The 26,149-nt window shown below is 38.6% G+C and overlaps 1 protein-coding gene across 2 annotated transcripts in view; it reads left to right on the top strand.

The window, feature by feature from the left end:
• The window catches only part of LOC134744956 (phospholipid-transporting ATPase IF), a 36,219-nt gene that overhangs the window by 7,766 nt on the left and 2,304 nt on the right, over positions 1–26,149 (top strand). The window contains exons 2-15 of one of the 2 annotated variants that reach the window (XM_063678913.1): positions 7,708–7,829; positions 10,258–10,479; positions 11,137–11,316; positions 11,655–11,969; positions 13,813–14,060; positions 16,466–16,891; positions 17,443–17,614; positions 17,802–17,992; positions 19,987–20,268; positions 21,254–21,390; positions 21,896–22,031; positions 22,743–22,888; positions 24,562–24,729; positions 25,077–25,232. In XM_063678913.1, the coding sequence (XP_063534983.1) occupies positions 7,748–7,829; positions 10,258–10,479; positions 11,137–11,316; positions 11,655–11,969; positions 13,813–14,060; positions 16,466–16,891; positions 17,443–17,614; positions 17,802–17,992; positions 19,987–20,268; positions 21,254–21,390; positions 21,896–22,031; positions 22,743–22,888; positions 24,562–24,729; positions 25,077–25,232 (2,861 nt within the window). In that variant the 5' untranslated portion in view covers positions 7,708–7,747. Of the gene's footprint in view, positions 1–7,703; positions 7,830–10,257; positions 10,480–11,136; positions 11,317–11,654; positions 11,970–13,812; positions 14,061–16,465; positions 16,892–17,442; positions 17,615–17,801; positions 17,993–19,986; positions 20,269–21,253; positions 21,391–21,895; positions 22,032–22,742; positions 22,889–24,561; positions 24,730–25,076; positions 25,233–26,149 lie in introns of both variants that reach the window. The other variant, XM_063678905.1, reaches the window with a different exon arrangement.

The following is a 26,149-nucleotide window of genomic DNA, read 5'->3' as shown; positions in this document are numbered from 1 at the left end:
GTACAAAATTTTAGTATGGTCCTGAGCAGAAGTCTGTGACTGACCTTAACAAAAGAATCAACACCAGAGTAGGTAAGTTAAATAAACGAAGCTAAAAGTAGATAACATTCAAACTTGAAGAAGCCTTATAAAGTAGGCTCAAGAAGCCTTATAAGGAGCTTGGAACTAATTTTTATTTTTCATTTCAATTCATGAAACTTTGTATTCTTAAAATTTGCTTGATCAGTAGGTTTAACAGAAGGTACCATGGAAGGTAACATGTATGATTTTATGACAGAGATACAGTGATGACAAGAAATAAGTTGGTAATATGAATTAAAGTATAGTAAGGCAAAAGAACCATGATTCATAAAGACAAAATGTATGGTTGCATTTTTGTCATTAAGTGCGTTGTCGCCACGATTAGCATAGCCAGGAAATATTGGCTGTATCAATTAACAAAAAGTGAATAAATGTATATTGGAATAACTTTTAATCACTTCCAATACTTCCAATAATATAGTAGGTGGGGTAATGACACTAATGACGCTAGTATATGTTACGGTGTACTCGGTGTAGTACCTATACGCTATTATTTAGAGCTACTTTTTTTTGGGTGCATGTCATCCCGAGATATAGTTGCTGCGTTCTTGCCGATTCCTGGGGCTGAATATTACCATTGTGAAATACTGAACGAAGTTTAGGACGAAACATCAGGATCATAAGGTCATTGAATAAATAATTATCTGTTTATATAAATAAATTAATAAAAACCTGTTTTAAATGTAATCTTCTTAAAGTTGATGAATCGATGGAATATTTGTCATTTTATTTAATTAATGTTGAGGATTTTTCGATGAAGATAATGACTGATATCCATGACGTCATTGACGTCTGATTACGATTTCAGTAACGATGAGTAGGTATCTAAGGAAGATCTTAGGTAACAGAGGTCCGAGAACGATGATTATGTATATGACCGAACATATCGATTACAGTGTCGATGTCAACGAATGTTTGCCTCGATGTCCACGACAGGGTCAATAACTGACCATATCGATGATGAAAACGGAGCTGAACGACTTCGATAACAATGTCGGCGATAATGCTTGACTGACCATATTGATGATGATATCGATGATGATTACCGAACAGATCGATTTTGATGACGATATAGATGATGATAGATGATGATTAGGTATATAGGTATAGTAAGATTAATTGATGATGATAATGATTGACTGAGTCGATGTTTATATTTCAATTATTAAATTGTTGAGGATGACTGTGACTAAAATTATCTTTGTTACTGCTAATGATTATAACTATTTTTATTTTTGTATGTTTCAACGCTGGTAACCTGGCTGAACGGATGAAGTTGATGATAAGCGAGGGCATCGCAGCAAGAGCTGACTGAAGCAAAGGAGGTGAAACTGTTAAGGCAGAGCTGCCAGCAGTGGGCAGGGCCCAAGCTGCCGATGGTCAGGGCCGCAGAGTGAGCAACCGACGTACTATGCGCCGTGTCCACGATTACCGTCTTATGCATCTGATCAAGCGACTCGGCGAGAGTCTCTCTCGGTGTTGGTCGAGACTCTTCGCTGACACGACTGCTAGTTATTATATTAATATTATGAATCTAGAATATAACCGTTGAGTTTTGGCAGACTGTCTAGTGCAGGCCGTAATGGCAGACTGTTTATTATGTTAGTTTATATTTTGGCAAAGATAGGTACTTGTAATATGGACCTTGTAGTTAGATTCAAAAATAAATAAATAATTAGTTATACTTTGGCAAACTGTCCAGCGCAGGCCTTGAGGGCAGACTGTCTGGGGCAGGCCGTGATGGCAGACAGGCCATAACAAATTAAATGATTAGGTTGGCTATAGGTATGAATGTTGGCAGACTGTCTAGAACAGGCTTTGATAGCAGCCTGTCTTCTAGAGCAGGCCGTGATGGCAGACTGTCTAGACTGGTCTAGTCTAGAGCAGGCCATAACAACAGTCTAAATAAATAATTAGATTGACTAGGTTGAATGTTGGCAGACTGTCTAGAACAGGCTTTGATAGCAGCCTGCCTTCTAGAGCAGGCCGTGATGGCAGACTGTCTAGACTGGTCCAGTCTAGAGCAGGCCATAACAACAGTCTAATTAAATAATTAGATTGACTAGGTTGAATGTTGGCAGACTGTCTAGAACGGGCTTTGATAGCAGCCTGTCTTCTAGAGCAGGCCGTGATGGCAGACTGTCTAGACTAGTCTAGTCTAGAGCAGGCCATAACAATTTTTATACTTTGGAATGATGTCTAGAGCAGGCCTTAAGGGCAGACTGTGATTGTTTATGATGAATTATACTTTGCCAAACTATTTAGAGCAGGCCTTAAAGGCAGACTGTGATTGTTTATGATGTGTTATACTTTGCCAAGCTATTTAGAGCAGGCCTTAAGGGCAGACTGATTGTTTATGATGTGTCATACTATGTCAAACAGCTTAGAGCAGGCCTTAAGGGCAGATTGTGATTGTATATGATGTATTATGCTTTGCCATAGAGCAGGCCTTAAGGGCAGACTATGATTGTTTATAACGTGTTATACTTTACCAAACTGTTTAGAGCAGGCCTTGAGGGCAGACTGTAAATGTTGATGTTGGTTTATACTTTAACAGACTGTCTAGAGCAGACCATGACTGTAAGTTAGTTCATATAGTGAAAGACTAGAAGAAGGCTGTAAATGCTACTATAGGTGCTGGTTGTATGAAATGACTGTTTACATGATCTCAGGTTAAAGCATCAGGTTAATATACATATTGTCACTGGCTGCGATTGATTAATGAGGAACTGAATAACCAGAAGGTTAAAATAATGTTGTTATGTATGTTTATCTTTCGTTAGTGTTAAGGTGGATGACATGTTATGATATATGGTTGTTGATATAAATGTTTAATTACTTTAGTGAGAGGACTCACTAAAATAAAAAGGATGGCCGAGCTGTAAGCATCATAATAGTTAATATCCTATATGTGGCCTAATACTACTGATAATTACATGTAGTATGTACCTGGCTCTATACTTTTGATTGTTGTATCTATGGTCATTTTAGTTTGAGAGAGAGAGCTGTCAGATTTGGCGGCAGGCCTGTGCGCGAGGTTATGTTACTTATGTTCGATTTGATCTTTATGTAATCTTATAATTAATCCTGTATATCAATGTAATAAAAGAAATGTCAAAGCAAGCAGTGGTTTGTGTGCTAAACCCCTTTTACTGAGCATTAAATCTATGGATGATTTCAATCATCCGATCCGTGTGTTAGTTCCATAACATTGAATATTAGAGTTAGACCAAGCCATAGACCCATAGAGTAACTTATACTAGAGCGGTACTGTAATAGTAAATTTTGTAACCACAGTAAATTCACTGCACTGCCATCTATAGACACACTTTAAAACTAAAAATGAAGATTTATAAAAATACGATAAAATGTATTTAAATATGGATAAATGATTTTTTTTATTTGCATTAATTATTTTTATGATTTTGACCCATGTTCTTTCACTGATATGCGTTAAAATTGTTAAATAACAAACGAAACCGTCAACGCCATCTATACGACAGTAGGCCAAAGCTAGTAGCGCCCTCTGAACGAGAATCAAATTTTCTTGATTTTCGAGGCACGTTTTTTCCTTAGACTGTATCCATCTATTACGGAGTTATATCTATCTTTGGACCAAGCTAAGTTGGCAGCTATTTTGATAAAGTCGTCAATAATGATAGAACTTGCAAACAATGTAAACAAACCGTTTTAATACCTTCATTACTTCGTAATCTCGCTTTTTAAAAGGACAACCATGACCTTATCAACAGTCTATAGACTTAAATATTTTATTTATATAATTTTTTATTTAAATTAAATGTTTATTATCAATATTTAAGCGAAAATAACCTTCGTAAAAGTAATATTGTCTTCGGTTACCGCGATAGTTACTCATGAAATAAAACTATGAAAACGGATTATATCGCGTATATTGGGATGTATTATAAATTCAATATACGCGATATAATCCGTTTTCATAGTTTTATTTCACTTCGTAAAAGTGTTAGGTTATGTGTCAAACTCTAACAAAATCTGACATATTTGTTTACATTGCAACTTTTAAACGTCAACCTTCTATGAAATTATAACGTTTAAATAACACTTGCACTGTCTGGGCTATCAAAATTGCTGCCAACTTAGCTTGGTCTAACTCTAACACTGAATTTGAGTCCGACTAAGCTAAATTTTGACGTAACAAGGTATGCGTATGCCTCGAAAACAGCATATGGAAACTTTAGACATGGTTCCCTTTCCCTAACAGCATTTATACGTCATTATGACGTCAGCGACGTCATAATGACGCCATAATGACGTCATTATGACGTCGTTGACGTCACTTTGCTACCTGGGTTCACACTGTATAAATTGCAAAGTTTGGGCAGAACTCGCTTAAAAGGTCATTACCGGGTCTAACGCGATTGAATTTCATTATTTTACCTTTTTTCCGACGTTTCGACTTTTTTTTATCAAATCTGCATTTTATCGATTCCCATAAAAACTACCCTATGTCCTTTCCCGGGACTCAACCAAATTTCAACTAAATCGGTTAAGCGGTTTAAGCGTGAAGAGTAACACACAGACAGACAAACTTTCGCATTTATAATATTACTAGTTTTTGCCCGCGACTTCGTCTGCGTGGAACCAGTAACAGCAGCTAGAGTAAGTTTAGCGCCTGGAGAAAGTTTTGTAGCAATCATTCAATTTGAGCATAATATGCACACAAATTATCAGACAACTAATTAATTATCTCAATTCCACCATGATTCCACCCTGCTTTTCACCCTCTTAAGGGATAATTTTCGGGATAAAAACTATCCTATGTCCTTCCCCGGAACTCAAAATATCTCTATGCTAAATTTCAACTAAATCGGTTCAGCGGTTTAAATGTGAAGAGGTAACACACAGACAGACTTTCGCATTAATCATATTAAGTATGGATGGTAAGTATTTTGTTTTTTGCCAATATATAACCGCAGCCAAATAACACTAGACCCTACTAATAGTGTTGTGTTCCTGCCGGTGAGTAAGGTTGCCAGAGCTCGAGGGAGAGGAGTGTTAGGGTCGGCAACGCGCATGTAACTCCTCTGGAGTTGCAGGCGTACATAGGCTATGGAGACTGCTTAACATCAGGCGGGCCGTATGCTTGTTTGCCACCGACGTAGTATTAAAAAAAATATCATAAACTATTAATATTTAACAAATGAAAAAACATTCCTAAAGGTATATTAAATTCGTATAGATTAGCTTAAAATAATTTATAATGTAATTTAATATTATGAAATAAATAAATCTGAATCTAAATCTATTCACTTAAAAATTTGAAAAAACTATGGTGTATTTTAAACATGTTAAAGAATGTACTGTTGTTGGGCAATTATTAATTAACACATTTTTTAATACAGTTGCTCAAAAAGTGCTACTTTTCGTGGCTGTTTAGCGTGCTGAAAGTTGGTTTTCGCGAACTAGTGCTTTTTACTTTTCCAATTTTTTTTAATTTTTACTTGTTCCAATTCATGACTACTTATTGATGAGTGTTAATATTAGTTTCCTTTAAACGTCGTAATCAACATAAAAACCTACTGTTAATGTAAGAATACGAAAAATATGCATATTTCATATTTTATTACTTACCTCTTACCTTCATGTATTCACGTTTATTTTTTAATGTTGAAAAACCGTTCTTAATAAGTTGTCTGAATGGAACGGAACACCTGTCAAAGAAGAGGCGTATTTTCTTACTGCAAGAATGTTTTATGTTTCCAAAGGCAACATTCGATATTGTTTTTATAAATATACGATACACAAATAATAGTAAATAACGATATTTAGGTAATAATAGTACAATGTTTTAATATTTACAATTTTTTGTCTTATAGAACATGCATTTGAAAAAAAAAACTTTCATTGAAGTGGGTTTAATAATAATAACAAAATCTATTCTAGTCGGATAAAAGCTAGAAAAACACCTCTTCATAATGTCAATGTCAATGATGTCAGTGTCATAGAATTAATAATATAAAAGTTTCGAATTCCATTCCTGACTTGTTGCTTTTCTTATTTTTTCGCAACTGTATTAAAAAACGTCGTTCGATACACGTGCGGATATGTCATTCTTCACTCGTCCCGAGTCTTGCCACGAGCCGTCTCGGTATTCTATATCTCGGTACTCGTGGAGTAATGACATACTTTCCGCACTAGCATCGAAATGTACTATTTCTCGAAATTTCGGCTTTGTTGTAAATTAATAAAATGTTAAAATAATTGGCGTAAAAATATTTTTTTATACATTGTTTTAGTTTACAAAAAAGACGCAAGTTCAAGATTTTATTTAAATTAATAATTGCCTAACTTATAAAAAAATATCTTTAAGATAAATTTCTAACAGTAGCACATGCTTTGACATGTTTAAAATACACCATATTTTTTCAGTTTTAAATAAATTTTGAATACCTTATAATTAATAGAACTAGAGTAGCGAAAAATGGAATCTTGAGCGTTGCGAGGGTTATAAAAAGTTTCACCACACCAGCCCGAAGAAAATATTATACTGTAAGATATCAAACCAAATCAAATCCAAATGAACGTCATTAAATATTTATCATTCAAAATCATCATTTAAAAGTCTATTCTACCAGCTAACATAAAGAAACAACTCAAAATTTGCATCTTATTAATTAATTTAATTTAACTTTCTCATCAGTTTTTGAACAATCAGCCTTTACCAGCTGGTGTGGTGAAAAAGTGATTTACGAATAAAATTACAGTTCTAAATATTAAAAAAATTACTATTTAACAGTTAAATTAGTAATTCTGCAATTGCGTTACTTACAACATTGATTCATTGAGTCATAGACAGCACTTTTTATACATAGATAAATATAAAACTAAACGCTACGCTAACTAAGCTATAAAAACTCCTACAGCTGAGCCTTTGCATCTTCAATTGTTTCTAATTGCATGGAAAAGTTTCAAAATGCCATAATATGTTTCCAAGTGGTGATGTTCAAGCTGCACATGGAGAATCGATGCGACACCTGTGTTTTTCCCACAATACGTACGTATTTCACTTTCCCACGGTGCCATGCAGCTATGCAAGTTATGGTTTTTTTATCACAAACGCAAGTAAGGCAATTATTGAAATGACTCCAATGATGGTTTTTAAACCGAGAGTAGGTATCCTCTACCTCCTAACTCCTCCTCCTAACCGGGGGTATGTGCTTAAACTACGTCTAAAAGAGAGGTATGGGCACTGTGAATGTCATCTCGCTTTGTGTAGTAGGGCACACAGCACAGCGGATGTCATTCCAGATCTAGAGCAGAGCCCAACTGGGGAAGTACCTCCACCTTACAGAAAACCGCATCCAAATAACACTAGACCGTACTCATAGTGTTGTGTTCCTGGACTTCCTGCCGGTGAGTTAGCTCAACGAGGGTGCGAAGTGTTAGGGTCGGCAACGCGCATGTAGCTCCTCTGGAGTTGCAGGCGTACATAGGCTACGGAGCTACGAAGATTGTTTAATCAGGCCACCGACGTAGTATAAAAAAAACTAGTATACCGAGCGGTAATGAACGGATCGCGGGATTTTGGCTAGGAATAGTCCTAGACACTGCATAAATGCATAAATGTAATCTTTTTACAGACAGCCCGGTGTCACCGCTGACGAGCATCGCGCCGCTCAGTTTTATGGTGATGGTGACGGCGGTCAAGAACGGATACGAGGACTGGCTGCGGCATAAAGCTGATGGCCGAGTCAACAACCAGATTGGTAAGGGATCTGTGTTTTGAATGATTCACGGTTAGTTTCACTAGACTTATATTGACCGGGATATAGACCGTGATTACCTTTTGTATCTTCAGTCACCCGTGAACATGATGCATTAACTGCGTCGAAATATACAAATACAAAAGGTAATCACGGTCTATATCCCGATCAATATAAGTCAAGGGATCTGTGGTCTAAGGACTCTTGGTTGCCTTTTTACTGAGGCGGAGATGAGAGGAGACCAATAGCATTGGATCTAATCTAGAGGAGGATTATTTTATGAAATATTTTGATTTGTGTTTTTTAAGTAGTCACACTACTGGATATCCATACTATGTATCCATACTAATATTATAAATGCGAAAGTCTGTCTGTCTTTCTGTCTGTGTGTTCCCTCTTCACGCTTAAACCGCTGAACCGATTTAAATTAAATTTGGCATAGAGATAGGATGAGTCCCTGAGAAGGACATAGGATAGTTTTTATCCCGAAAATCATCCCTTAAGAAAGTAAAAAGCGGGGTGGAATTGAGATAATTAACGAAGTGCCTGCTAATTTGTGTGCATAATATGCTCAAACTTAGATTGCTATGAGAATTTTTCCAGGCGTTATTCTTACTCTAGCTGCGGTTACCAAGTCCACGCAGACGAAGTCGCGGGCAAAAGCTAGTAATATTATAAATGCGAAAGTGTGTCTGTCTGTCTGTTACCTCTTCACGCGTTAAACCGATTCAGTTGAAATTTGGTATAGACTATAGAGATAGTTTGAGTCCCGGGGAAGGACATAGGGTAGTTTTTGTCCCAGAAATCATCATTTATGGGGGTGAAAAGGGGGTTGGAAGTTTGTATGGGGAATCCATAAAAAAGCAGATAAAATAAAAAATAAGCTACCCAAATTACTAACTCCTCGCAGACGAAATCGCGGGCAAAAGCTAGTAAATTATAAACTGAAATAGATATCATACACCAAAGAAAAAGTGGGCAAGTCGATGGCCGGTGGACTTGGTATAAAGTTATTTCAGTCTCAACAAAGACTTATTCCAAATCTGTGATTATCCTTGGCATCATTAGGCCATGATAAATCTTTATCTAGCAAGCTATGATTTAAAAGGTCACTGTCTGGTTTCAGATTATGCCGAAAGTAATACTTCAGAATTCAGATTAGATATCTATCATGTACTGCATCACACTTGTAACTGTAACAACCTTCAGAATAGTGGAGTTAACGTCACATTTTCCTAGAATTTAAACGAAAAGCATTATGTTCAGTTTTTTTTAAGTTATTTAATGAGTACGAGCCTAAAAATAAGTTGCAGATCATTTTCAAAAATGCAGGAACATTCTCGGAAGTTTTTGGAAACGTACACGATAATTTAAAGCAAGTTTCCATTTAGAAAGATTCATGGGGGAATTTTTCAAAAAAGTATTATTAATAATATTCCACACTATATACATTTTCCACTTTCTCCTCTCATCTATACTCAAGGGTTAATTGGAAGAGATCCCTCAAAGGGATAAGTTCACATTTGTACTTACTTGTCCTACTTATTTGTAATTTACTTTTATTATGTGTATTTGTACAATAGCATAGATAGGTGCCAACACCAACCAGATATTACACACAGCCGCTTGTAAAACTCGATTTTGCTGATAGCGAGAACTACGAGTATTATATATATAATCTGTAGGCCGAGCACATGATTGGCGTGACAGTATCTCGCCGCGAGATAGACTACCCGCGTCTTTTGCTAACTGTATGAATTAAAGGGGGACGGGTAGTCTATGTCGCGGCGAGATACTCTCGCGCTAATCATGTGCTACCCCGGCTGTGATAGTGGTACGTAGAATACGCGAATTCAAACGCGCTGAGGATGCACCAAGCGCGTTTCGGGGTATTTAAAAGTAAGCGACGATAAATAAAACGGATTTTTAAAACTTACGATGTGTAGCGTGTAATCTAGGCTTTATACTATTGTTATTATTTGTCTGTCTTTCCATATCACGGGATCATGGGGTCCCGGACCTTTGGGAGGCATGCGTTGGGCCAAAGCCAACAGCGCAGAGGCCATTTAAGACAAATTAATCTAAACCTATAATGTCCCACTGCTGGGCAAAGGCCTCCCCCAACTTTTTCCAGTCTTCCCGATCCTGTGCAGTCTGGCCATTCCTTTAAAAAGGAGTCTTAACTCGTCTCGCCATCGCCGACGTGGTCTGCCAATTCCTCGTTTTGAGCTGGGCTGCCACTCTGTGGCGATTTTGGCCCACAGCTCGCTCGGCATTCGGCAGACAGCCCAGTCCCACTTTAGCCGGGCCGCTTTATACTAATCAAATAACCTCTTCTACTAGACTTATATTGACCGGGATATAGATTACTTTTTGTATTATTGACCGTACCGTCTAACCGTGAATCATTCAAAACTCTAACATCTTCCAGTTGAAATACTTCATCGCGGCGTGATCAAAGAGGTCCGTAACTCGTCCATCGCACCGGGCACGTTAGTACGAGTAAGGCGAGGGAAAGAGGTCCCAGCAGACTTGGTGCTGCTGTGCGCAGAGGGGGAGAAGGGAAAATGCTACGTCACAACGGCGAATTTGGATGGGGAGACAAATCTAAAGACGTTGAGGGTACCGCCTCCGCTAGTCGGGTATACTCCTGGTGAGTTTTGGCTGCGACACCTTAAATTTGTATGTTTTATCTGTAACTGTTGCATAGGTATGTGGAATGAGGTAAGGAAGTCCCGGCAGACTGGGTGCTACTGTGTGCCGAGGGGTAGAGGGGAAAATGCTTCCGTGCTTCGTCATAACAGCGAATTTGGATGGCGAGACATTGAGGATACTGCCTTCGTTAGTGGGGTATCTACACTCCCGGTGAGTAAAAGGCTACAAGCTAAGCTTAGTTTAGCGTTTTAAATGTAAATTAACCAACTTATTCGTCAAAAAAAAGGAGTGATCGATTAAGGGTGGCAAAACATGAGCGTGCTAACTTGTTTTTGTAGTTTCTGAACCAGAAAGAACCTATAAATAAAAAATGCTTCAAAAACGGACTTTGTAACCAAACTGAAATGGGCTTTAGTTTACACCAATCACATTAACCGTTCAGGTAAATTAAGCCATTGCCGAGCCTCATTCTTAGGGAATTCTGTTTTGTTCTTGGATTAGCTCACTGCAGAAGTTCTTAATTACATTTAATTCATTTATCCTTATACGTTTAAAACCTACTTGATAACTACCTATTTTAATCAGCAAACGAAAACCACGAACCTCGGGTTAACGAGTATATCTCGCAATGGATAACTTCATAGTTATTCTACAGACGTCCTGCCTCCAGGCATGAGGATCGAGGTCCCAAACCCGGTGGCAGACCTGTACACGTTCTACGGCCGCCTGGAGATCCCGAGCATGGAGAGCCTGCCCCTTACCACGGATAACCTGATGCTGCGGGGCTCCAGGGTCAAGAATACTGAGTGGGCTATCGGGTGTGCGGTGTATACAGGTCAGAGTTTTATACCACCATTTCTTTTAAACCTTACTAAAAAGAATAATTACAAAAATAATAATTTCCGCGATCCCTGGCACACACGGCCATCCGCGCAGCGTGCCAACGTGCAATCGATTGGCTACGCGCCCTGAAGTCACGGCGCCTTAACAAAAAAAAGTAGGGACTTAAAATACAAGTAAAAACTAGCGAAAATAATTAAAAAAAAAGATGTTCTCTCTCTGTGTTACCTTATCTGATTTCTCAGTTGGTAGACAAAACTTTAGGCACATACATTTAGTTTAATTATTCAGTTTAAACTACTCCACAATCTCCAACGATCTCATCCATTTCAGGCGAAGAAACCAAACTGGCGCTCAACTCAAAATACGCCGGCAACAAATTCTCGTCCTGCGAGCTCGCAGTCAACGGTTTCCTCGTCGTCTTCATCGTGATCCTCGTCCTCGAGGTCTTCATCAGCTTCGGCCTGAAGGTCTACAACGACATCCACTATCAGAACAGGGATCTGTACCTGGGTCCTAGCCTGTATGGCGGGTCAGCGGCTGTCACGGTCGGAGGGGTACTTCAGGATATATTTTCGTTCTTGTTGCTGTACTATTACATCATTCCGATGGCGCTATACGTTACTATTGAGCTATATAAATTTACTGGTGAGTTGATATTGATGTTTTTTGGGCGTCTTTAAATATAGCGTTCTGCTTTGTGTGTTTGTCTGTAATAGCTAGGGCTACGTACAGAATGATAAAAGAAGAAAGGTTCTTGAGTGGCGATCGCGAACCGGAAAACGCAGCAGGAAAAAACCCACAACGTGATGGTCCGACGATCTGGTTAAGGTCGCGGGGAGCCGATGGATGAGATCGGCGTAATACCGGTCGTTGTGGAGATCCCTTGGGGAGGCCTATGCCCAGCAGTGGACGTCTTTCGGCTGATATGATGATGATGATTTGTATTTGTATGATGATACGTACAGATGTGCCTGTTTGGCGAAAAATCTGTCAATGTATTAATAGCCGAAATCAGGCATAGATTTGTTTGCAGACATGCAGACAGATCTCCGGCAGACCAAACTCTGGTTTATAGGTTTTGCCTGCTTTAGGTCTTGTTTTTGTTTGGGAATTTTATGATCCGGATGTTAATCTAAAAACCTCCGAGAGTTGCCAACCAATCCAATCCAATAATTTAAGGTTTTATGAAACTGTCTGCTAAACTGCTAAACCAGTACCTACTTATGTATCGCTAGCTTTTGCCCGCGACTTCGTCTGCGTGGAGTTAGTAATTTGGGTAGCTTAAATTATTTTTTACCAATCTGCTTTTTATCGATTCCCCATACAAACTTCCACCCCCTTTTCACCCCCTTAAAGGATTACTTCTGGGATTAAAACTACCCTATATCCTTCCCCGGGACTCAAACTATCTCTATACCAAAGTTCAACTGAATAGGTTCAGCGGTTTAAGCGTGTAGAGGTAATAGACAGGCAGACAGACACACACTTTCGCATTTATAATTTTAGTATGGATTGCGAAAAGAGGCATAATTTTAACGTCAAAACAAAAGTTAAGTGTTAAGTTAAGTTAATTAACCTTGCTTAGTATTTTGTAAAATAAATGGTATCAGATAATATTAATCTTTAATAACGAAAACGTACGATTTATGATAACAATATATCGTTACCACTTCCTTGTTGTTTATCGATTTCTGCTTCCATATTATTTATCGATTCCTTGTTGTTTATGGATTTGAAGACGCGTTTGTAACTTGGATTAAAGAGTTAAAAACGTACGATTTATGATAACAATATATCGTTACTACTTCCTTGTTGTTTATCGATTTCTGCTTCCATGTTGTTTATCGATTCCTTGTTGTTTATCGATTTGAAGACGCGTTTGTAACTTGGGTTAAAGAGTTAAAAACTTCTATGTTAATAGAATATTGGAGCAGTACTATTATTTCCTACTGTTATTTCTGTGTAACTTCTTTTTCTTTGTGCAATAAAGAATCTTTTATCTTTTATTATATATGTAACCAAGGGCAGCCTTAATCATTCACACGTGGGTGACGTGGGCCTTGTTCACCTATCGGTCACATTGACTAGCGAGTCATGACCAATGTTGTGCCCTTACGTACACATCACATAGGTACCTATTAATTTAAAGGTTTAAATCATATATTTTTACTGTTTCTAGTCACTCGTGCGATATGTTTTGGAAAGCCTAGGTCTCCATTCTCAATCACTAACAGCGTAGATCAACTGTCACGTTCTCACCGTTGCGTTTTTAGCAGTTTTAATTCCGTTCAAATTAATTCTAAGGTGCTGATACTTGTAATGAGCATTCTCGCAAACTAGCGGTTATCGAACAATTCGCCGAATCTGCTTGAAAACTGCGAATGCTTGATGTTCTGTTCTGCTCGAGTGAATGCTCAAGTCTATTACCTATATAGCACCTGTAGATAAAATAAACCATTCAAAAATAATAATTGCAGACCTTTTCCAGGCGCGTTATTCATCGGCTGGGACGAAGAGCTCCGTTGCGAGGAGACCGGCAAGCCAGCCATCGCCAACACCTCGGACCTCAACGAGGAACTGGGGCAGGTCGAGATACTCTTCTCCGACAAGACGGGCACGCTCACCAAAAACATCATGGTGTTCCAGGCTTGCTCTATCAAAGGAATAATATATGAGGAGAGGGATAAGATGCTTTACGATACTGGGAGGTTTGAAGAGCCCGTGGATACTAGGCAGGTCAGATACAAAATATTTAGATCACTACGGTATAAGGTTACACTCACTAGTATTTTAGTCGCTTTTGGCGACATGTTCCGGATGGGGTCCCTTTGACATAATTATTGAAAGTCATAATGTAATCATTGTCATATTAATCATAGTCATAATTCTGAAACCGTTAACTTTTCAGGATGTTCCCCAGGTTATCGGATAGGTTAGGTTAGGTTTGTTTTATGGGAATCTTGAAAAGTTACGCGTTTCTGAGAAAAACCAAATTATGACTAACGAAAATGTGGACAAACAATACATTATGACTTAAAACTATATAGGAAACAATATAGACCCGTTTCGGACTCGTCGGGAGTCCTTCCTCAGCTCGAGTGAAAATACTAGTGAGTGTAACCTTAGTGATCTAAATATTTTGAAATATGTCTCACGATAGTTTAATTTCGATTATTGCAAACCTTTAAGGTCAGATACAGTTGATATTTAGTCTTATCAGGAAGATCACGGTTTTAAAAATCTGCTCCATAACGGGGTTAAAAACCAAAGAAATTCTACCGGAACTGAACCACAAACTTACCAAAATATTACTGAAAACACCAAGAAGCCAACTACGTAAAATAGTAGGATTAATAACAGGACATAACACACTAAACAAACACCATGGGTAAAACGGACAGCCCCATGTGCAGAGCGTGCATGGCAGAAGAAGAAACAACAAAACATATTCTCCTAGACTGTAAACAGGTAGAAGTATATAGGAGCAAATACCTAGGGAATCCATGCACACTAAAGGAAGCAACTAGCAACCTGAAGACCTTGCTAGGCTTCGTGGAGGAGCTGGGGTGGTTAGAGTAGCGCTACCTCGTTTCACGCAAAATAGGCACATTGGATGTCGAGTTGCGGAAAATGCCCAGCAAAACTAACTAACTAACTAACGGGGTTAATTTATGAGGAAATAAATGTGCCATTTTCAATTAAAAGGGTACTTATTGTCGCTTGTCAGTAAGGCGCTATTTCCATATAGCTTCAATTCTAATTGAAGCTATATGATTGATTGATTTCTAAATCAACCTTATCGACAACCGACAATGTGGTACCTTTTGGTTGAAAACGTCACAAATAAGCTGAGACATAACCAAGAATATCGTTAATTTTTTTCGTTAATCAAAAGAAATATTCCATATTATCAAACCTGAAATTGGCTTCATATCATTTTTTGCATTAAAATTTCGATAAAAATATTTAACTAATTTGACTTTGAAAAAGTATCATTTCACCAATTTATTTCGCACCGATTAGCTTTACAAGAAGTCGAAATAGAACATTAACGTGTAGCCTGATTTAGTTAAATTATGTTTTATCCCTTTCTTACAAATACATAAGTCAAAAGGACAGATAAAGACAAACGATTCATAGCTAATTCAGGCCTGTTTACGCGTTTATGAATCACGCCATTGTCTGTACCTGTAAGTGGGTGTACGAGTACCTGTGGGTGAAAATGCCCCGTATCAAGGTTTTGAGATAAGCTATCAGTTCCTGTACTGTAATCATACCATTGATCGATGATATTTCTTGCCATTTCCGCATCTATTTAATAGCCTGATTAGGCTGCAAAATCCCTACTATCCCTATAACTCTGTTTTTTTGTCTATTTTCAAGTTATAGGTCCTCGTTTCTAGTACGGGCGGCCTACAACTCTAATATTACTTTGTTTTATATTTTACATTTTCATCTTATATCTTTAAACGAGCAATGCCTGTTTGCGTTTCAGAGCAATTTCGGGGATCTCGGAAACGGCTCTAACGATTTCGATTATTTGCTATGTGGGGGTTTTCGGAGTCGAAAAATCGATCAAACTAGGTCTTATCTCTGGGAAAACACGCATTTTTGAGTTTTTATATGTTTTCCGAGTAAAGCTTGGTCTCACTGGTTACTGGTATCTGAGTCCCTGAGGCCTTTATAAAGGAATTAAACCTGTCTGTTTGTTCCCTTTTTATGCTAAACCCGCTAAATTAATTTAGATGAAATTTGCTATTAAGATAGTTTGAAGCCCGAAAAAGGACATAGGATAGTTTTTGTCAATAATCATCATCATCATCCCACGCAGACGAAGTCGCGGGCAGAAGCTGGTATGTACCTATATATAACTGCATGGATAGCGCTAAGGTTTGTAGAATGTCAAAATCGTTTATGATTTGTAAATATTTTTTAACGCTTTTTTATGCATACGGTCGACTTTAACGACTTTTTAAACAAAACTTCATTAAACTGAGTCTAGTTCTAATTTAGGCTTATAAGACTTAACTTGACTTGTAGCTAAAGACAGAGTCGAGAGCGTTTTTACCCACTTTTTACCCGTCGGCATATTCATACAGAATTATCAATCCCATAACTTTACCACTGACTTTTTATTTCAGGCAGACATCAAATTCTTCTTCAAAATCCTCGCTCTCTGCCACTCAGTCCAGATATCCAACGAAGACATGAAACGACTCAGCGCTCGCCTATCCATGACCGGAGACCTTCAACTTATGAACATGTTTAGAAGAAAGAAACCTAAAAAAGTCGTAGCTAATGGAAACGGCGTAGTTGATACGTCTACATGGAATGCCATGATGAGTGTTAATAACGTTGGACACATTGATTATCAAGCTAGCAGCCCTGATGAGAAGGCTTTAGTCGAAGCAGCTGATAGACTAGGCGTCACGTTTTTAGGCGAAGACGGAAACAATCTAATAGTTAAAATGGGAGATGAGACTGAAATGTACGAGAGGTTGCAGATTATCGAATTTACATCGGAGAGAAAAAGGATGTCTGTAGTTTTAAGGGATAAAGATGGCAAGGTGAGTCTGTTATTTTTTATAAAATCAGTATCTAATAGACCACCATATAAATAAGGATGTATTCCTGTATATTTGGGCAGTATGGCTGTCACTATTTGTTTGATACTGACTGTTCAATTCGCGTGAGTTTTGATGAGCTTGTGTATTTGTGGGAGCGTGGGGTGCGGTTTCATTAAAACTCGCGTGTAGAAAGTATTCGTCTTCTTCAAGAACTATTTCTTGACATACCAATATAAATAATTGGGCTAAATGCGAATGCTTTATAATAAAATTTATGTTCAGTGAGTAAAATATTATCAAACTAATTTTAGTGCCAATATAAGCTACGTACTAGACTTTTCTACTACAGAATAGGAATGACTTCGCAAATACCTGCCCAACTATCTGAACAACTATCTGAATTAAGTGTAAGGACGAGTAATGGTCATTGGCTTAAATAACCCAAATGTGGATGACAATTTCAACCTCCTTTCGGTCAACCAAGTTACTTTAATAAAGAATGTTAGGTAACTATCCGCAAGTATGTTATCTAACTATCCTCTTATTTCCAGATATGGTTATTTTGCAAAGGTGCAGAAAGCTCGGTGTTCCCACTGTGCGTCAATCAGATCATGGTAGATGACACCAATGTGGACATCAACACGTTCGCTAACAAAGGTTTGCGGACCCTCGCCATCGCGTACCGGGAGATACCTGATGAGGAGTACGAAAAGGTTTGCGAATGTGAGTATTTGTGGGTCCGTTTCTTAAGAGTAAATCAGTCTATTAGGTTGAAATTAATGTTTCCACAAGACACGTATAAAATGATGTAGGTAACAAAAATAGTAGGGATCCGATTAAGGGCATATTCGGTATCCTGTTCTGATTAGGAAAAAGTAGAATTTTTTTTTGACTTTCCGTTAATTCACAGTAATAAAGAAACAAGACGTCAAAACCGCGGAAGCCTTACTGCAAGTAACACAACAGTTCAGGATGCTAGAGCGAGACTTGACGTTAGTAGGTGCGACGGCAGTGGAAGACTGCTTGCAGGACGACGTTGCAGATACGTTAGCATCATTACGTCGCGCGGGACTCAGGATATGGGTCCTAACAGGGGATAAGGTAAGTCAAAAATTACCCCCGTATGTTATTAATGAATAGATTCTGTTACTCTCCATTGAGATGGCAGTAAAAGACTGCCTTCAGGATGATGTGGCAGATATGTTAGCACCACTACGTCGCGTCGCGTGGGACCCAGGATATGGGTCCTAATAGGGGATAAGGTAAGTCAAAAACGGTCCCTGAATAGATTGTTACTTTCCACTGAGATGGCAGTAAAAGAGTGCCTTCAGGATAACGTCGCAAGCAAGTTATCGTCACTACGTCGTGCAGGAGTCAGGATATGGGTCCTAGCAGAGGATAAGTTAAGACAAGAATGGCCCCACGTTGGGTGCCAATATTATTGATGAATAAATTTAGTTACTTTCCACTGAGTTGGCAGTAGAATACTGCCTTCAGGATGATGTGGCAGATGTGCTAGCATCACTACGTCGCGCGGGACCCAGGATATGTGTTCTAATAGGAAATAAGGTATGTCAAAAATGGCCCCACGTTGAGCACCAATGTTATTACTGAATAGATTGTTACTTTCCACTGAGATGGCAGTAAAAGAGTGCCTTCAGGATAACGTCGCAAGCAAGTTATCGTCACTACGTCGTGCAGGACTCAGGATATGGGTCCTAGCAGAGGATAAGTTAAGACAAGAATAGCCCCACGTTGGGTGCCAATGTTATTGATGAATAGATTTAGTTACTTTCCACTAAAATGGCAGTAGAATACTGCCCTTAGGATGATGTGGCAGATGTGCTAGCATCACTACGTCGCGCGGGACCCAGGATATGGGTCCTAATAGGAGATAAGTCAAAAATGGCCCCACGTTTAGCGCCAATGTTATTACTGAATAGATTCTGTTACTTTCCACTGAGATGGTAGTAAAAGACTGCCTTCAGGATAACATAGCAATCAAGTTAGCGTCACTACGTCGTGCCGGACTCAGGATATGGGTCCTAGCACAGTATAAGTTAAGACAGGAATGGCCCCACGTTGGGTGCCAATGTTATTGATGAATAGATTCTGTTACTCTCCACTGAGATGGCAGTAAAAGACTGCCTTTAGGATAACGTAGCAACAAGTTAGCGTAGCCACGTCGTGCAGGACTCAGGATATGGGTTATGATGGTTATTGATGAATAGATTTAGTTACTTTCCACTGAGATGGCAGTAGAATACTGCCTTCAGGATGATGTGGCAGATGTGCTAGCATCACTACGTCGCGCGGGACCCAGGATATGGGTTCTAATAGGAAATAAGGTAAGTCAAAAATGGCCCCATGTTATTACTGAATAGATTGTTACTTTCCACTGAGATGCCAGTAAAAGACTGCCTTCAGGATAACGAAGCAAACAAGTTAGCGTCACTACGTCGTGCAGGACTCAGGATATGGGTCATAGCAGAGGAAAAGTTACGACAAGAATGGCCCCACGTTGGGTGCCAATGTTATTAATGAATAGATTTAGTTACTTTCCACTGAGATGGCAGTAAAATACTGCCTTTAGGATAAAGTAGCAAACACGTTAGCATCACAACGTCACACTGGACTTAGGATATGGGTAGTAACAAGCTACAAGGGATAAGGTAAAGACAAGAATTGCCCCACGTTGGGTACAAATGTTATTTATAAATACACGCTGTTGAGACGAGAGTAAAATACTGTATTTAGAATTACATATATATTCCTAGCACTATAGTAGAGATTTTCCTAGCACAAGCGTTTCCGCTATGCACCATTACTTCAGGTGAAAGTTGATATTTTAGTCAATTTATGCGGATTTTTACAAAGAGGCGAAGAAGTTTGACACTCAAAAATATATAAAAAAAATGAACGTAAATACATTTATCTCTCATAATCATGTTGGTGTTAGGGTAGGCTAACCTAACTTAGGGGGTAGGGGTAGGGGGTTTTGTGATCATTAGTTAATAAACTAAGCATTAAAATCTGCAATAAGGCGGCAGCAAGATAAATAAATTGTAGTGTAACCGATTTCTCGTCTTTTCCAGGTAGAAACCGCAATAAGCGTAGCTCAGTCCTGCGCACACATCTCAGAAAATAGTAGACAAATGTACATAATAGGCGTGGACAATGACGAAGCAATCAAGTCACATTTAGAAGAATGCAAGCGAATATTAGCGGAGCCGAGCTACAAAGACATGGCTCTTGTAGTGGACGGGAAGAGTATGAGTTGTATTTTGGATAAGCCCGCGGCTCCTGAATTTACTGAGATATCTTTGCAGTGTAATGCAGTGTTGTGCTGCAGACTATCTCCTTTACAGAAAGCTAAAGTAAGTTACCCTTGGAATATATTGTCCGGAAAGACCTTTGCCGAAATATTAACTCTCGACGCCGTGTCAAACACAAAAGCTGTCACTCGGACAACACGCCACCGAAGTGTCAAAACCGAAATTGAACTTTATGAGAATGCACGTAGGTCTATGTTGCTCTGTGGTCTGTGACGGATTAATCGGTCTTTGTTGTTGGACCTACGCTGCCGATATATCCGTCATTGGCGTCCAAAAGGTTAAATAAATACATATTTTTCAAAATCAAGGGCTGGTATTGCTGGTATTGTAAAGAATACACCAATATAGGTAACTTTTTTATAAAACCTATATATATTACTGAAATAGGGCACTCAGAAATTCAAAGCCCCTAGACTAAGCTAAGGTTCGTTAGTTATCTTCTGCTTTTTAAAATGGAAATAAAGACCCACCACGCGACTTAGCAGGTTTTGCATTCAAATTGGCTGCTCCTCCAAGGTAGATTGACAAAAAAAAACATATGAAGGCCCAGATAGACGGTATGAGAGATCACATACAAGTTTAGATACTACATTGCAGACCACAGAATCACTACATACATAGTATAAAACAAAGTCGCTTTCTGCTGTCTGGATGGATGTCTGTCCCTATGTAGGCTTAGATCTTTAAAACTACGCAACGGATTTTGATGCGGTTTTTTTTAAATACCTATAGATAGAGTGATTCAAGAGGAAGGTTTATATGTATAACACATCAGCATTGCACCCGTGCGAAGCCGGGGCGGGTCGCTAGTATACAATAATTCTACCATTGGATCAAATACCGCAATGTAACGAAACTGGTATGCGAGTGCGAGCAGCGTCCGAAGCATTTCGGGAAACCTCATGTTTCAAGTTAACCATGACTAGTATGGCGTGTATTATTATTGTTTGTCTATCACAAGAGAAACAAAATTCACGTTATCGTCACACATCACACTAAATGTTAATGAATGTGTATTTTCTTACAGATAGTAAAATTAATAAAGCACAGTCCATCGAGGCCGATCACCGCGGCCATTGGCGATGGAGCTAACGACATATCCATGATTCATGAGGCCCATGTGGGCTTCGGTATCTTCGGAAGGGAAGGCTATCAAGCCGCTAGGTAAGATTTCGTGTTTTCGCCCGCGCTGTTGCATAGGTTATCTACTAATGGGCTTTTCAAACGTCACCGGTAATGGCTGTAATCGCAGGGGATTTGCGGTACATTGCGGCATTTGATCGATCGATTGAATTCGTTGCTCTTACTTAGCCAGCTTCTTGCTTATCTAAAATGTCATTTGTCTGGTCTGTACAAGCTTTAACCTTAATACTAATAGTCTGGGTTACAGACCTAATTTAAATTGTAAAGGTATATCTTGATATTTTTTTTTTTTGGTGTTTTACCTGTCTGTCAGCGGACTGAATCTCAAGAACCGTTATAGGCAGACAGTTGATTTTAGAGTGTTTTTCCTGGCTGACATAACAAAAAAAAATATATACTTATAATAAACAATAATTAAGGGGAGCCTCGATACTAGAAACGTAGATTCAATCTTGCCGTCGCGTTGTATTTGTTATGTGTGGTTTGTTTGTGTTGTGAGTAGTTAATTAAAATTTTATTTTTTCAGATCTGCAGACTTTGCTTTTACAAAGTTCTCTATGGTGAAGAAGTTCCTATTAGTAATGGGTCATTGGTATTATCAAAGATTAGCTACTTTAATACAATATTTTTTCTATAAGAATATAGTACTCGGGAATTTAATGGTAAGTGATACAAGATACACAAACTAGCTAGCTTCCAATGCCGACTAATTTATACTTCAACAATTTTTAGTAATGTCTTTATTATAAGTTGTTTCAATACTTACTAAGATTGTTTGGAAACAATCCATTATGATCGCTGTAGCCTACTTTTGGGAATCACATGAGCATTCTGGTTCTTTAAAGTTAAATGTGTAAAAGGATACACCGTTTTCAACAATGCAGGTCTCTCACCATCATGTCGCCAGACCGGGATACCGCCGTTTAGCCAAAATATTTTTCGCCAAATTTCACTTCCCAACAAACTTATGGCATCAGTTTCATTTCCCAAATGAAATTTTAGCAAGTTTTTATTTCGCAACCATTTCATTTCGCAACCCCATAGTTGGGAAATGAAAATCACGTACAAGGTTGGGTTAGGTTAGGTTGGATTATGTAAAGTTGGGAAATGAAATTCGGCCAAATGAAACTTTGGCGAAAAGTTGGTTGCCAAGTGAAATTCTGCAATGCAATTTTCGGCGAAAAGGCAGTAAACCCACCAGACCATAGTGTCTCCACTCGGCGGCGCTAGGCTAGGCGCATTTTTCTATTCATAAAAACCTACTTTTTTTACTACTTACAGGAACCAAGTGAAATGCGAGTGGAACAAACTTTGCCGACCAACGGAAAGTTACATATTTACATATTTTTTTCATGATGTTATTATTGTTTCAGTTGTTTTTCCAAATCAACAGCGCTTGGTCGACGCAGGCAATATTTGACTCGTTGTATCTGACGTTTTTCAATTTATTTTTCACGGCGCTGCCGTGTTTGGTTCTCTCCGTTACTGAGCAGAGGTGGCCTAAAGAATTACTCTTAAGGTACGTACGCCTACGCAGGGGTCGGAAAACAGCGGCTCGCGAGCTGTATGCGGCTTTTTGAGGAACAACCCTCAAGTCACTTAAAAGATTATCATTTCCGTCTCCTTAATACTTTTAAAACTGGCGAATTCTACTGCTGTTACCTCTTTTTAAAAGGTTGCCGGTTCCTGACTAACACGATGAATCGAATTTAAACTATCGTGAGACATATTAACTTAACTAACTTAGCGGTTTCACTCACGTGTTTTTAGTCACTCGCGCGACATGTTTCGGAGAGCCTAGGTCTCCATTTTCAAGCACTAACAGTGCCTGAGTGAGTAGCGCTCACGACACACGATGAATATTGAGTATCGACAAAAGGACCCCTATAAATATTAAAATGCATGTGTAAATATTAACTTATAATGCCAAAGTTGTAGGCCGGGCTATCGATAAACTGCAATTGTTGGCACGTGGGTGGAGATCGAAGGAGTCAGGACAGGAGTCGGAGAAAAAACAGCTTGTATCGAATGGTGTCTATTCGTAAAGTGAACGAGTACATTTTTATTATTACCATAGAGTAACTTATACTAGAGCGGTACTGTCATAGTAAATTTTGTAACCCTGTAAATTCACTGCCATCTGTCGACACACTTTAAAACTAAAATTGAAGATTTGTAAAAATACGATAGAATGTATTTAAATATAGATAAATGATTTTTTTTATTTGCATTAATTATTTTTATGATTTTGACCCATGTTCTTTCACTGATATGCGTAAAAATTGTTAAATAACAAACGAAGCCGTCAACGCCATCTATACGACAGTAGGCCAAAGCTAGTAGCGCCCTCTGAACGAGAATCAAATTTTCTTGATTTTCGAGGCACGTTTTTTCCTTAGACTGTATCTATTACGGAGTTATATCTATCTTTGTTATTACTATCCTAAAACCTAGATATTGAATTAAAGCGCCACCTATATGGGCCTACTCTTGAACTACGTACCCTAGTGGGTGCGTAGGATATAAGTCATCGAATGTTCAATACAGAGTAGAGAGTGTCCCATAGATGGCGCTTGTTAACACGAGTTAACAGCAATGAAACTTTGTTTAACTAAACAGCTATCGAAATGTTTCTAAGACAACAAACCATAATATGGTCAGTAGGTGACATATAGAATGTGTTGAATAAGAGCTTTTGACCGCTCAGCCATGGCTACCCCATTTATCTAAAAACATAGTTAAATTGAAGGAGGTCCTATATATACGAAATAATTCCATAGTCGGGTCAAACACAAAACTGTGTTCACGTCTTTCGTTGTAGATATACCCAAAAGTTAAGGGCTATAACTATAAGCTTGTGTGTTCATCAAAACTGTATTAGATACAGTTTTCTCTCCTGTAGACAATAGTTAACAGCTTGTGGGCATGTAGGTAACGATTTTATCATACTTATACAAATAAAAGGAGTGCCTTTTCATGTGGATAAGGGTTCAATAAGAAAATTAACCTTATTTTTTATTTTTTTATAAATAAATATTCACACAGACATTCTTACACAGATTGACTAAGTCCCACGGTAAGCCTAAGGAGGCTTTATAGCCATTAACTTTTGGGTGTGTCTACAGGAAAGACGCGAACAAAGCTTTGTTTGACCCAGTCATATTACAGGTTTTAATTATACATTTATTGCAGAGACCCGACGTTATACAGAGACATCAGCAGGAATAAGCTCATGTCGTGGTCCCGCTTCGCCGTTTGGCTGCTGATAGGAGTGTACCATTCCGTGATCATTTATACGTTCGGTGCGCTGGCTATAAAACACTCCGTGATCAACGCTGACATGAAGGCTATGGATGTTTGGTAAGTGGCTCTTGTTTCTTAACACACTTTCAGGCTGGTAGTAGGAGTATACCATTCCGTGATCATTTATACGTTCGGAGCGCTGGCGATAAGACACTCCGTGATCAAAGCTAACCTGAGGGCTATGGACGCTTGGTGAGTATTGATCATGTAATCGTTTCGTCTGGTTGCTAATAGGAGTGTACCATTCCGTGATCATTTATACGTTCGGAGCGCTGGCGATAAAACACGCATCACTCTTCCATATTAGTGTGACAGTGACGGTTGTTTCGTTCGCTACGGAGCGTTAGCGATTGGCATGTTGTCTACGGGGCCACTGTAACCTTACCTAACTTTTTTGTCGGCAGGGTTTTTGGAGCCGTCCTATTCCACCTCCTCGTCCTCATAACGAACCTGAAGCTGTGGCTGCAGGCTCGCTACCACACGGTTTACTTCGTGCTCAGCATTCTACTGTCAGTGTTGTTCTACATCGTCTTTAACCTCGGCTACTCTCTTATAGACTTGTAAGTATATATTATCCTCCATTGGTTTATTAGATTAATTAAATAGGATTACAAAGATCAATTTATCCATCACCTAAACCTCTAAACCATGGAGACTATATAAAGGAGCCAAATCTCTATGTATGAAAAGTGTCCATCAAAAAACAGTAATTAGGCGGCGCCACCATACACCGAAATACTACCAAAAACAACCTACGTAATTTGGTCGGGGTATTTGTTGGTTCATGTTATACTCATGTCCCAGAGCCTAACTAGCGCCACCGGAGAGATTAGGAAGTATTATTTAAAGCTGAAAGCGGTCACTTTTGCAACAATTCTGCCATAAGAGATTGGCATCCTTTCTATACCATCCATACACTAAACCACCGGGCTATATCTTGACATGCGTCAAACTCTTTTTGCGCGCGTAGGTACTTTCAAAAATAAATAGGCTCGTTTAAGTAACCAATACGCTTGCATAAATTAATAATATAAATTGTATATGTGTTCAGTCGAAATACATTTAAGGTGCCGTAAGATCAGAGAGCGGATTTTTTGCAAAATCGTACCGCTTTTTTACAAGTGCGGGCTCGCGCCCGTGCCGCACAAGCTGGCCAAGTCGGACAACCTCATTCACATATTGGGCCCAAAAGTATACAATCGTCTTCCGGACTCAATAGTAGTTGCTAAAAGCGTAGCAGTATTTAAAAACAAATTAAAGAAATGGTTAATCGAGCAAGCGTTCTACGACCATAAAGAGTTCTTTAAATTAGGAACTTAGGGTAGATGTAAGATATTAAATACAACCTACATTATGTAGCGAAAATTCATACTTAAATATAATCTTTATACACTGTATAAAATGTGACATGTCATTTATATTATTAATAAATATTATGATTATGATCATACATTTGAGCCTTAAATGCAAGTAGCTT

The sequence above is a fragment of the Cydia strobilella genome, chromosome 1, assembly GCF_947568885.1.
Source record: "Cydia strobilella chromosome 1, ilCydStro3.1, whole genome shotgun sequence".
Taxonomy (NCBI): domain Eukaryota; kingdom Metazoa; phylum Arthropoda; class Insecta; order Lepidoptera; family Tortricidae; genus Cydia; species Cydia strobilella.
This window is presented reverse-complemented; position numbering and strand designations above follow the sequence as displayed.